We start from the raw sequence: 14,050 nt of genomic DNA on the forward strand, positions 1-14,050 counted from the left end.
TTGTCAGTATCTTCCTTTGTAAAAACTTGTGAAAAGTAATCATTTAATATATTTGCTATTTTTTTTTCTTCCTCTACGATTTTGCCATTTGTATCTCTTAAACATTTAATCTCCTCTTTGAATGTTCTCTTGCTGTTGTAATATTGGAAAAACATTTTGGAATTGGTTTTAGCTCCCTTAGCAATGTTCATTTCTATTTCTCTCTTGGCCTTTCTAACTTCCTTTTTGACTTGCATTTGCAGTTCTGTGTACTCTTTCTGTGTACTTTCTTTTTGGTCCTTTTTTAATGCTCTGTAAAGTGCCTTTTTTCGCTGAATATTTTTTTTAATTGATCTATTAAACCATTTTGGCAATTTAGTTTTACATTTAGATTTGTCTACTTTAGGGATATAATTGTTTTGCGCCTCTAGTACTACTATAATATGATTTCTATAATGATGAAATCCCTATTTAACAAAACGCGGAGATCATGATGTCTCTGTCACGTGCATATTAAAACAATCTAAGTGACTGGTCGATAATCCGTCAGACGAAAATAGAAGGCTCTAGACTTTCAGACTGGTGACCACTGGTTCAACAAAAATTCTTACATATATTATATATATATATATATATTTATTTATTTATTTATTTATTTATTTATTTTTATTTATTTAACAGTCCTCTCCTGAAAATGACGTAAACCTACTAGATGCTGTAGTGTCTGTGAAGAACCCTGAGAAGCTCCACGTGGAAGCCGTTTGGAATCGTGATGGCCCTTATTTTATGCTGGAAGGCCTGAACCAAAGAATTCCGAGAATGGCTTCTGCTGTGTACAGCTGCATCAACAAATACCACCGTCAGCATTTTGAAATGGACATCAATACGTTCTTTGTGATGCTGAAAGACAACATTCAAAACTACATTGAGATAGTCTATAGAGAAACTTCCAAGAAAATTGACGAGCTTGAGATGTGCCTTCGCAACAAGGTTAAATATGCTTCTTCAAAATATGAACAAGTGAAGGATAAGACCAAGAACATCTATAAAAGGGCAGCTGACAACATGGCCAAAGTTGACCTTCAGGACTTGAGCAGCAAGTTTTACGATGCCTCTATTGACCTAATAAGAGAGTACCAAAAAAATATTAAACACCTTCTTGATGCAACCATTAAATTCTTAAGGGTAACTAAGTTCCAGTTGCCTGGATTTAATCAGATGTATACTGGACAAGAGCTCTTTAACAAAGCTGCAGATTCTGCATCTGTAATGATTGACAAGATTCTACAGCAAGTAAAAAATTTCCTGCAGCAATATACAGATGCTTTGATCAAGTATATCAATGATATGGAGATTAAGGTCCCTGGCACTGACAAAATCCTTCAAGGCAAAGAGGTTCTAGATAGTATTAAAGACTACCTAAGAAAAGTGCAGAATGAAGTTGTAGACGCAGTTAAAAGCCTTCGGAACGTGAACCTTGAAAAAAGTCTTCAGAAATTGAAAGAATTTTTTCAGACCTCATTTATGCAAGTTGAAGAGGTGCTCAAATCCCTGAAGTCTAAGACTCTTGAAGAAATTAAAGTCCAAGTCCAGGCGATGTACAATGATGCCATCAATTCACCTTTGACAGCACAAATTAAATACGGTCTAGATTATGTGAAAGATTCTGCAACTCACTTCTATGAATTTACACAAACTTGCCTCAACTACGCTGTGGATGAGCTGGAGAAGACCAGTCGTTATGTGAAGTCACTCCGGGAAGAGTACTTGGATGCTAACATGGTTGGGTGGATGGTTAAATACTATGAAATTGAAGAGAAGATGATTAAGCTGGTGAAGAGTTGTGCAGAGTATGTGAAAGAAACTGGATCCAAATACACTGAGGAAGTCATAACATATGTCACCCATTTGACAGAAAAATTGAAAGAGCTGGTTGATAATCAGGGCACGGAGTATTTAAACTATGCCAAGGACCTGCTTACTGATGCAGATGGAAGAGGAATGAAAATGATTTCAGAGCTGTCAAATAAAGCACAGGCACAGATTCATGAATGGTCTACTCTTGCCAAAAACGTAGCCACCGAATACAGAGATCACGCTCAACTTAAATTGCAAGAGGCATATGACAATCTGTCACTTGATAAATTGACCTCAGAAGCTAAGCGACTCTTTGACATCATCAATCAACAATACTCTGCCTATTACCAAGCTATTTTGGAGATTCTTAAGGAGCTAAACAATAACATTCAGCCATATATCCAATACCGTGATGAAAAGCTTCAAGTTGACGTTCCACTTCCTTTCATTTGGGAATCTTTTGACGAATTGCCCAAACGCAAGGAGCAATGAGCCCATTAAAAGCAGCCATCTAAATGGAAGGGCAAATACAAACCATGAAAAGCTGTTTCAGAACAAAAAGGACACTTATTATTATCTCATAAATGTTTTAAAGGTGTTATGTATTTACTATTTAATGCCACATTGTGTAAAATCTATAATGTTTTTCTTTTGTAAATGAAGCATTATAATAATTTTGGGTTTTTGAAAGCCTTTCTTAACATGCAAATAAATAGATTCTTTATTAAGTCTCGAGTTCCTTCATATGTCTTTAGTAAATCGATGGTTGTTTTCTGTTTATATGCTCCATTAGAACTAATTCTTCACGGCAGGATTTTTAAACATTCATGTTCTGTTGCAATGTAGTGCTTTGAGCTGGGCAGTCCAGTAAAAGATAGACATTTTACAGAACACTCCATGTTAAAATTAAATATCAACAGATGTGTTGTTCAGGCACCCCTATATTGCAAGTAAAAGTGAGCAGCTACAAAAAACAAACCACAGTTACAGTGCACATGCGAGGAAGAATTTCTGACAATGTAATGAAGTTGAACATACAGTAAGATGAAGAGGGCTCAGTCTATGTGACAGAAGGAAAGTGAGGGAATGAGAAAAATGGATAAGAAAGAAATAAGGCGTGGGGAATTGACTAGTTCATACATGTATTGGCTTTGCAATGTTATTGGTTTGTCTGCTGCATTTTGTCTTGTCTCCATATGAAAACATTATTGCGACCTAATATCTAAAATTTTGGCTTTCCACTTGCTTCGTTATGAAACCTTTTAATAAATCTTCTTGCTCTAATAACCTGCTGTTCCCTTTTCATGTGAGTTTCATGTGCTTTCCACAGCATAATGTTTAGGCTTTATCTCATAGCTGGAGAGGGGTGGTGGGAGAACTGCACTTATTAGGCAGCAACCTATTATTAACCATGCTCTAAATTTAGACCAATCTTGTAAGCTTGGGTAGACAAAAAAAATAATGCACACACACACACACACACACACACACACACACACACACTTTAAGAAAGAAAGGGAATTACCTGAACCATTAATATACTAAATCCAATATTGCTGTGTGTCTCCCTGCATGTTTACAAGAAAAACATTTGCTTTACCTTTGCTTTACTCCCTGTTGTCCTCAACTTCACTTGGGGTGGTTCACCAGGAGAAGTCGATTCTCTTTTATACACATCATAATATATCCAGATCTTGCTTTTTGGCGCAAAGCTATACACAGTTTAAAACACTGGCTCATACTCCTGGGAACAGCTAAGCTGAAAATGAAGACCTAGCCTAGTCCGTTGCATCTGGGAGCTGTGACTCCAAGCAGCTATTATCAATATCTTGTCCCTTACCTGCTAGGTAAAAAACTGCATTGTTGGCTATTTTCATATTAAGTGAAAAATACATAATCTGCTAAATAAAAGAATCTCTGATAATCAGGAAGATATGAAGAGGCTAATGGGCACTGAATCTGATAATCAGGGAAGTATGAAGAGGCTATTGGGCACTGAATCTGATCATCAGGGAGGTGTGAGGCTCATGGGCACTGAATCTCTGATAATCAGGGAGGTTTGAAGAGGCTCATGGGCACTGAATCTCTGAATCAGGGAGGTATGAAGAGGCTCATGGGCACTGAATCTCTGATAATCAGGGAGGTTTGAAGAGGCTCATGGGCACTGAATCTGATAATCAGGGAGGTTTGAAGAGGCTCATGGGCACTGAATCTGATAATCAGGGAGGTTTGAAGAGGCTCATGGGCACTGAATCTGATAATCAGGGAGGTATGAAGAGGCTCATGGGCACTGAATCTGATAATCAAGGAGGTTTGAAGAGGCTCATGGGCACTGAATCTGATAATCAGGGAGGTTTGAAGAGGCTCATGGGCACTGAATCTCTGATAATCAGGGAGGTTTGAAGAGGCTCATGGGCACTGAATCTGATAATCAGGGAGGTTTGAAGAGGCTCATGGGCACTGAATCTCTGATAATCAGGGAGGTTTGAAGAGGCTCATGGGCACTGAATCTGATAATCAGGGAGGTTTGAAGAGGCTCATGGGCACTGAATCTCTGAATCAGGGAGGTATGAAGAGGCTCATGGGCACTGAATCTGATAATCAGGGAGGTATGAAGAGGCTCATGGGCACTGAATCTGATAATCAGGGAGGTCTGAAGAGGCTCATGGGCACTGAATCTGATAATCAGGGAGGTTTGAAGAGGCTCATGGGCACTGAATCTTTGAATCAGGGAGGTATGAAGAGGCTCATGGGCACTGAATCTCTGAATCAGGGAGGTATGAAGAGGCTCATGGGCACTGAATCTCTGAATCAGGGAGGTATGAAGAGGCTCATGGGCACTGAATCTCTGAATCAGGGAGGTATGAAGAGGCTCATGGGCACTGAATCTCTGAATCAGGGAGGTATGAAGAGGCTCATGGGCACTGAATCTGATAATCAGGGAGGTATGAAGAGGCTAATGGGCACTGAATCTGATAATCAGGGAGGTGTGAGGCTCATGGGCACTGAATCTCTGATAATCAGGGAGGTTTGAAGAGGCTCATGGGCACTGAATCTCTGAATCAGGGAGGTATGAAGAGGCTCATGGGCACTGAATCTCTGAATCAGGGAGGTATGAAGATGCTCATGGGCACTGAATCTGATAATCAGGGAGGTATGAAGAGGCTCATGGGCACTGAATCTCTGATAATCAGGGAGATATGAAGAGGCTAATGGGCACTGAATCTGATAATCAGGGAGGTATGAAGAGGCTCATGGGCACTGAATCTGATAATCAGGGAGGTTTGAAGAGGCTCATGGGCACTGAATCTCTGATAATCAGGGAGGTATGAAGAGGCTCATGGGCACTGAATCTGATAATCAGGGAGGTATGAAGAGGCTAATGGGCACTGAATCTGATAATCAGGGAGGTCTGAAGAGGCTCTTGGGCACTTTCATATTCCTTGCATTAACATGTGTTGAAACAGTAAATTTGTAAAGCAAAAAAGGTGAAAGTGGTACTTCCTTTTTTAGTCAGGAAACTCATGCGATAGAAAGAACAATATTTATGAAAGCTTAAACCACATTTTATACACATTTTCATTACATCTTTTGCTCTTTGATGTACCGCTGCACATAATTTAGTTTACTTATAGAGGAGAGACTGACTGTAGGGTTGATCATTGGATGTGTTGGCTGACGAATGTTCTGGAAATGAGGGCACCTAATATGCTTAATGCTTGATGCTTAAAAGTGAGTTCCCCACCTGAAAACCACGTTGCTGAATTTACAAAATCCTTAGACCGGCATCTATCGGGAGCATTTTGTTACTTGTTATGCACACTTTGCAACAAATATCGTTTAGTTGTATTGCTGTGTTTTCAGAAATATATTGTGCTTACTTTATATTAACATTGTCATAAGCAGAGGAAAGCTGCAGCAAGGTTGTTTTCAATTGCACAGATTTTACTGGCATTTTCCGAAAGTAACATTTTAGGAGTTTTATCCTATTAGCAGGTACTGTAAGACACAATCTGACCTCAGGGTGACCATTTACAAAGCAAGTGGACGGGGAGAAAAACCATTCCTTGAACACCCCAGAAACATAATAGTAACTGATCAAATAATTTACTAATAAATACATTTTAAAAAGACATATATAAAAGCATTATTGTTTCAGCAACTTAACAAAAGAACTAGGTACAGTATATTAACAAAAAGATAAGCAAATATAAAAGAATGAACTGAACTGACCCCAAAATCTTAAGGTTATTGGCACTGTGCTATGTTTACTATTTACAAATCATTAGTTTAAAAACAATCAATAACATCAGAAAGGCAAGCGTCCAAGACAAGGAGTGGCACTATGTTAGGTTGTGCAGTCCAAAAATAAATCCTACAAGAAACATAGTCTATCACAGTACAACCGCTGACCCCCCACCCCCACACACAAAAAAAAAAAACATCAATGAGATTTTCTTAAAGAATTGCTAACCATCTAATTTACTGTTAGCTTTGTTGATATAATTACTGGTCCCCTTTTACTGTATTGAGAAGCTTTTGGTATAAAAATATAAAGTACAACAAAATACATAGACTAATCCATCAGGTACAGTAACTTTGGTGAAGGTAAAGTGGTCTGATTGCAGCTAATCTACAAAAAGTGTGATATGAAACCAGGAGGCAATATCAACGTTTCATCTATAGCTTTCTATTTAAAATGCCTGCATTTCCAAGTAAAAAAAAAAAGTGGGGACCAGTGAAATTATGCTTAGTGTTATAAAGAAATAAGAAAAAAAAAAAGATTTGAAAACCTTGGTTATCACTCTGTTTCTAAATGCATACTTTTAGAGAGGTTGATAGAAGGCTTATTGTATTTGGGATATGATGGTCTTGGTTAGATTATTCCATAGTAGGCTACAAACCATTCACAACTTTCAGGTTGCTCCAGGCATCCCGCATAGCAAGTTGCAGTTTCCCACAGTTGTTGCCGTGGAAAGTTTTAATACTGCAATGTATCGGTATGTGGCGCCCACACCATTCTTCAATCTCCAGTACTTTACAAACAGCTTGCAGTGCCAGCACTGCACTTTTAAATGGCATGCAATTCTTTTTTTTAACAGTAGCTGTATTATATGGAAAGTAATGCATGGATTACTATAGCAATGCATCAAGTACCTGAACATTAAGTTAGAAAGTACATAAATGGCTGTCTGTGAACTTACATGTAGAGAGGTTAAAAAAAATTGATAGAGTACTCCTACATTTATTAAGAAATATTTCATAAATAGAGTGCCAAACCATATTTTTTTCATCTAAAACAAGACAGCAGCCTCAAAATGCATTGCACTGTGTGTTCAAGTTTTGTGAATCAGGCCCATTCTTGCTTCTTAAAATGCAGATGTAGTTTTACAGTTTAACCAATTGGTGGTGCTACAGGCTGTGTCTTGGCCCAGCTGGTCTTTGGCTCCTGTTGATTCTTAAGCTACTTGAATGGTCTTTTTTTGCTCCCCATTATGACTGCCACATTCTCTTTACTTATTCCCCTGGATACCTGGTAGGAAACTGTACCCCCTGACATTTCATATACTCTCCTCAAGCGACTCTATAACAAATGTTGCTAAGTGAGGGACTGCCACCTGTTAAGAATCCAAAGTCTGAAGAGGCACTGAAGTGTGCTGTTTTCCCACACTAGTATTCTAAAAGGTTATAGATCATGTGTGGATAATAGGCAGAACATTAGGTCACTTGTCTCACTTACAACAATAATCAATGTGGATATGGGTCAAGCCTGCAAAAAATAAAATACAAAAAAATAGCTCACCAATATCAGGGCTATTGATGGGACTGATCCTTCTTTCACCCTCTTGACTAATTAATAATACTAATAATAATAATAATAATAATAATAATAATAATTATTATTATTATTATTAGTATTATTATTATTATTAGTAGTAGTAGTAGTATTTTTTAACTACAGAGCACGTAAGTTAATAACGTGTGCCACACATCTGCTCCAGGCTGTTTGTGAAATAAAGCATTGGGACTTCAGTCCTGAGATTGCTGACATAAAGTTTGAGCGGCTCCCTGCTGGGGCACAGTTAGAAATCAAATTAAGAAAAGTAACACAATAAGTGCACGAGAATGGGCATTAATAAAATGCTATGTGTGAGTACATGTCTGCTTCCCTTCTAATTTCACAGGGTCACACCAGCCCAATTGAACAGATTGAATTATACTTGACGTTTGTTTTGTTTTGTTTTTTTGATAAAAATAAATAAATAAATAAATAAAAATCCTTTAAGACAAACCATGAATAATATGTCTTATTAAACCCTGCTTTCAAGATATTTCAAATGTGTATAACACAGCACAATGCAGTGCTCTGAAGATATACGATTTGAAGTGTATAGACAGTGTTCCCTTGTTGTTACACGATTCAGTGATTCACAGGTACAGCTAATTTTACAGTTAACTATAATTTGTCATGTACTTTACAGTCGAAGGACACTTCTAACATTCACTACCTTAGTGTTTAACTTTTTTTTTTGTTAAATGCAAGCCAAATAGAAAAATAAATATAAGATACACTGTATTTCATCATCTGAGGCTAGAGTACCAGACCAAATAAAAATAAATGGCAAACCATGTCGTGGGTCATGAATATAATGAGGTATCCATTTTTTAAAAGAAAAGAAAGTGTTCTCTTTAGGGTTGTCAGCATGTACATTATGCGCTCCAGCAGATTCAGCTACAGCTGCGTTCTATCACAGATGCAGTAGCTCGGATAGAAACATACCGCTCTGAAAAGACCCCGACACATGATCAATCAATGTTCCTTAGACCAGGGGATCAATTTATTTAAACAATCTCTGGTGTTGCAGTACAGTAGGTGTTTCGGTTATTTCATCTGTGACATTTACTACCCTGACATCATCTCAATCTTATAAATATTATACTCATTTCATTTCAAAATTCTGCATGTTCATATTGCAAAACAAGATGTGCCGAACTGTCTTTCTGCAAATCTTGGTAAAAAGCAAGGGAATGAATGGTGTCTTAAGGTTTTGTAGGTGAAAATCTTACCTTCACCAGGCTTATTATACAGTATGTTCAGTATGTTGGGCCACTGATGTGCCGAGGGGTTGCTGGGAAGAATACTCAAGACAATCTATAAATGGTTTGTGTGTCTCAAGATTATACTCAATTTCAAAATACCTACACACAAAAAAGTTGTATGGAGCCAATTCATGCCTGGAACAGTGTTATCAATCTACATGTTATCCAGAAAAAGGTTTGGTGCAGAAGACTACCTCTCAAATTGACATTGTGAGTGTCCTTGTATAATTGGTCTCTATTTTGCAGAGATAAAATTGAAGACGTTACCAATCTGTAATGGTCCTGCTTGAGATGTGGAGTATTGGCCCACTCTGTACTGAGGTAAGAATATAGTAGCAGAGTTGATGAAACCATGCAGTGCTTTGGACTAGTTGGTCCCTGAAAAAAAAGTAATATCAATGTAGACTTTAAATGAATTATAGGGTTAATTAACTAACTAAATATATCAGAAGCTGTGAACAAAATTGTTGATAATAACAAGGTCTTGCCAAGTGTTTTGTGAACATGAACAGCTGAGTATTAAAACAAGCTGTTAAATAAACATATGGAAGTGAAGGCTTTGGAAAATGTTTCTGATTTTATTAATGATGAAATATTTTTAACAATGTGGCACCTATGTATAGACTGTCCTGCCCTTTTTATTTGCTCTATAACATGCTGAGATACTAGAATTATTTTCTTATGGTGGGAAACATAAAATGAAGTAACAGACTCCCAGACTCCTATTGACCCTGCCTGGAGGGATTTTCTTTATACAAGTTAAAAGGTCAGACATGATATTGAAAGCCTGTGTTATTTTTGTTTCATCCCAGAAAGTTATTCATTCAGGATTACACTGGCAAATGCACCTGCAGCTTGATAATTATCTATTTAATAACTTTTTTTTTAAATGTCTTATTTAATAATGCTCTCAAAAGACATCTTCAATGCATTTAATGTGTTACTTTATAATTGAATGTTGCAAGCATTTTAGTAAATATGTGAAACATTTAAATGTATGTGCTGCCTGTAAACGTGTTATTTTGTGAATAAAATAAACAGGTTGTGAGGGATAAAAAAGGTTTGTCTTTAAGTGCTGTGGGTTAGCATATTTTAATTTGAATCAGGTCTAGGGTTTCCTTGGGAGCCAAGGAGATAGGAAAGCCTACAGCATAGCATGTAAAATAGGTTAAACACATGGAAGATCTAACACAACAATTCCAGTAAACCTTACATAATATAAATACTGTTACTGTCAATATAGGGCTCATATTTTCCTATTAAAAAAAGCAGACATTACAGCAAATTACATTTTTTTTTCTCAAGTTAGTAAAGCAAAATTGTCTGACCACTTTTCTTCATATTTCTGTCTTTTGCCACTTTTAATTTGTATCACAGTCAAATGATGAAAAACAGAGACATTGAAAACATGCAAGTCCTGGGAAAAAGATGGAGTGGTTACTGAAAATGAGAGCCAACATCAGGTTTCTGGGATTTCGAGATGTCGTAAAATATATGTGTGGGGACCATCCATCGCATATGTATATTAATCTATAGAAGAATAATCATAAATAAATAAATAGGCAGACAGTAACTCCTAGAAGCCTCTATGATTTAGACTTTCCTCAGAATGCACTCGGTTGCCCTTAGATAACAATTGCAAGACTGAAATATGAAATGCTGGATCAATAACTGTAAGTAAAAAATAAAAACACCATAAAAAAATCAAACATTAATTTACCATAATACAGGATGTGCATGAGACACAAGGATTTGTTACATTGAATAGGTCATCAGTATCAGATTACTGACAAACCCCAGGCAAACTTCTGTGTTTTAGGATAGATCCTTCACCACAAATATTGTGGGCTTGCGTTTAATTCTCTATCGATGACTTCAGAGTGTAACAGCTTTAAGAGCAAGACAGACACTTCCTCTGTGCTTCAACTCTCAAACCTTTGAAAACTACTTAAAAGGATATATCTGGCTTATTTGCTGGGCAATCCATGGGTGAATTGAAATAAAATGACTAAGTGATTGATTACAGCAATAGAAACAAATTCTTTGTTGTAGGCAAATTCTGCATCATAAATGTTTCATACAACCCACATAAAAAAGAGTCAAAGGATGCTAGATCTTAAGCAGAAATCACACAAGTGATTGATTCCTAAAATCTGGTGAGAGTAAGATTTCTGTTTCCAACCCCAGAAGTTTCACTCATGATACTTTCTAAGATGACCACAATAAAGACCTAAAAACTCTGTGGTTCTTTGGGAAGTTGAAAAAAAAAAAAAAAAAAAAAAAATTGACAGAGCATAAATCTTAGATCCAAAAAAAGGAACTGATAGTTTTAATGCAAAACTTAAGGAAACAGGACAGATCTTAAAAAATGTTATGAGTGTTGAAGGATTCTACTTCCTACATTTAATCTTTGCTGCAGTGCAAATCTGTTTTGTTGTTCAGGTTTTGTTTTGGTATGCATGTTTTGAACCTGGCACCCCAATATAAAATGTTTTTTTGTAGGTAAGAGCAATTCATAAATCCATAGGTTTGTTAATTTGGATATAACTAATGAAGAAAAATCTTGCAATGTGATTGGATTTAGAATATTTCAAACTGCATGGGTATAGTTCTCAAAACACCTGGGTAGTTTTATACACAGTAGCAGCATAACTGCAAAAATATTTTCAACATAGCTTAACTGTAAAACTTGAACTAAAAACTGTATTATTAAATATTTCTATATGATTTAAAGATTTTTTGGGGTTGTATGAAAACTTGAAAAAATGCAGTCAGATTATTCATGAGTGCAATATAGTTGAAGTGTGTTTTAAAAGGTCAATGATTTTTTTTTATATATTAAATTACATTAATTATTCATCTGACTTGTATACACAAGCAAAGGTCTAGTGGCTTTTTTCATCTGTCAATGACCCATAGAAGACTTAAGAGAAATTGAGTGTAACTCTGACCAATAGACTCCAGGAACACTGAGCTCTCAGACAACATTCTTTATGGAATTCCTAACCACTTAAGGTGACAAAAGAAGCTGCCACTGTGGCATGTGAGAGTCTATTTAGCAGATTAGTACAAATGACTGAGACAGGCATTTTAATTATGGCAGGTTCTGCAGAGGGAAACAGAGAAGGGTGAGATAGAGCGAGACAGGGAAAAAGGAAAAGGAGAGACTCGGGTAGTTTTTTTTTTTTTTTTTCTTTAAAGCTGCTATATGGGAATAATGACACCACAAAAGACTCCCACCTTAATGAAATGCCATGTCACAATCTGCATAGCAGAAAAATCTGTTACTTACTGTATTATTATCAGCCTTAGCTAACAACAGCAGCAACAACTAAAGAAGAAATGCTGTTCCTAAAAACGATACATTGATCCGAACATTAACAGAGGTTACCAACATTAACAAAGGTGACACAGCATGCAGGCCAGTACATTAAGATGTATAGTATAACTGACGCAAAGTCAAACACACAAAGATTGGGTGCAATGAATAAAGTTGTCTATATTTGTGGAGTACATACATCGATATCAATTCACTGGACATGAGCGAGTGCTGAGGGAAGAAAGAAATCTTGGGCATTGATAATAGGAAAGAAGTGCTTTGTGACATGGATGAGCAAGGGATTCCCCTTGGCTTGCAGATAACCGCTATCGCGGAGGTGAAACTGAGCCGATCAGTCTCCAAGGCTGGGAAACAACCAATACTTCCCCAAGGGGAACCTAGAGGTGAGAAAATGGGAAAACAACAGAGAGATAGATTTGGCCGGCGGTCCCCCTTGTCTCTCTGAGAAACTTCCTGGAGGAGGACGAAGCCAGCGGAGACTAGGGTTCTAAAGCCCCTTTCACACTGGCATGCTCTACCTGGGTCGGAACCTACTTGGATCAGGATCTGGTGTCATGCTGGTCAGCTATACACACACTGTTTTTCATAAAGCAGGGTTGGCCTGGGTGACAGGTGCAAGTACAAAATGCGCGTATCAATGCCTCGATTACAGACACCTCCATCCAAGCTTCTCTGGATTGAATCGCCGGCCCAAATGTTGATTAGATCAAATGTTTCTTCATCCCTGCTGCAGTCTATGGTGTGTCTCAAGCAACAAAATTGTGGCTAAACAGAATAAACAAAAATGTACCTTTTTTATGATTTTGTGAAAATTTTTGGGACACTGCAAGCTTTGATTAAAAACCGGGACTGTCACCCTAGAGGCACAATATAACATAAATGTAGAAAGAAAGGGGCACTCCCCCAGGAATGCCTCTGTTAAAATCAGCAGAATAAAATGGAGCAAAAACAAGCAATAATACGCTACTTGAATTAAAATTGACATTCCAACCCATTAGTTCTGCTAATCAAATGCAATTTCCATTTTCTTACCGTTTTTCCCTGCAAAAAAGTTATTAAAACTGAGATTGAAATGGGCTCTTTGGGGCTATACTCATTCTGTTTATGAATCACATTTAATGCTAAGGCAATGCTTTTCACTTTTAATTTACATTGCTCTGCCGCATGTAAAGTGTTACTTAATGCTGGAAGCTTCTGGGTATGTGGTGGGGTCTCCCATTTTAGTAATCATACTCTTTCATTATGCTTATTTAAAATGTCAGCTATAATAGCACAGAAAATTGGTTAATCACATTCAGTTCTCCTTATTAATCTGTAAGTGGGGTTTGCCAACTGTGGTTCCTGCTGGAAACAGAAAACAAGCAGTGGTATCCGGAGCAGAATACCACATGTGTGCAGGGCCTTAGACCTTTGTTTACTTGTGGTATCCCACTTCAAATAATTTTGTATCCTTTGGGCAGACCACAGGCTGCAAATCGTTGATGTCATGAAAAAAGTATAATAAGCAACATGGTTGCTAAGCTGATGGTGACTTGTTAACATACACATGCACAAACATGGCAAAACTGCTTCATGGAACAAAGTACTAAAAATGTATAACTACTTTTTCTGTATCATTTCACCGAGAAACCATTAAACGTAAGTGTTGCCTTTGAAACTGTTAAAAAGACACTGATGTATGATACACAGTAGGCCACACACTGCCAACACTAATAGATTTCTGTTTGGAAGTAAATCTCTGTGAAGTAGAAAGGCCTCATATGTAATCAACCA

At 37.1% G+C, this 14,050-nt stretch overlaps 1 protein-coding gene across 1 annotated transcript in view; it reads left to right on the plus strand.

Moving 5' to 3' along the window:
* LOC121317440 (apolipoprotein B-100-like) overlaps positions 1–2,564 on the plus strand; it is a 30,267-nt gene extending 27,703 nt beyond the window's left edge. Inside the window, exon 30 of the mRNA XM_041253377.1 lies at positions 661–2,564. Coding sequence (XP_041109311.1) covers positions 661–2,328 — 1,668 coding nt within the window. The 3' untranslated portion in view covers positions 2,329–2,564. The remainder of the gene's footprint in view (positions 1–660) is intronic.
* Positions 2,565–14,050: the final 11,486 nt, after the last annotated feature.

This window comes from Polyodon spathula, chromosome 6, assembly GCF_017654505.1.
Source record: "Polyodon spathula isolate WHYD16114869_AA chromosome 6, ASM1765450v1, whole genome shotgun sequence".
NCBI classification, from domain to species: domain Eukaryota; kingdom Metazoa; phylum Chordata; class Actinopteri; order Acipenseriformes; family Polyodontidae; genus Polyodon; species Polyodon spathula.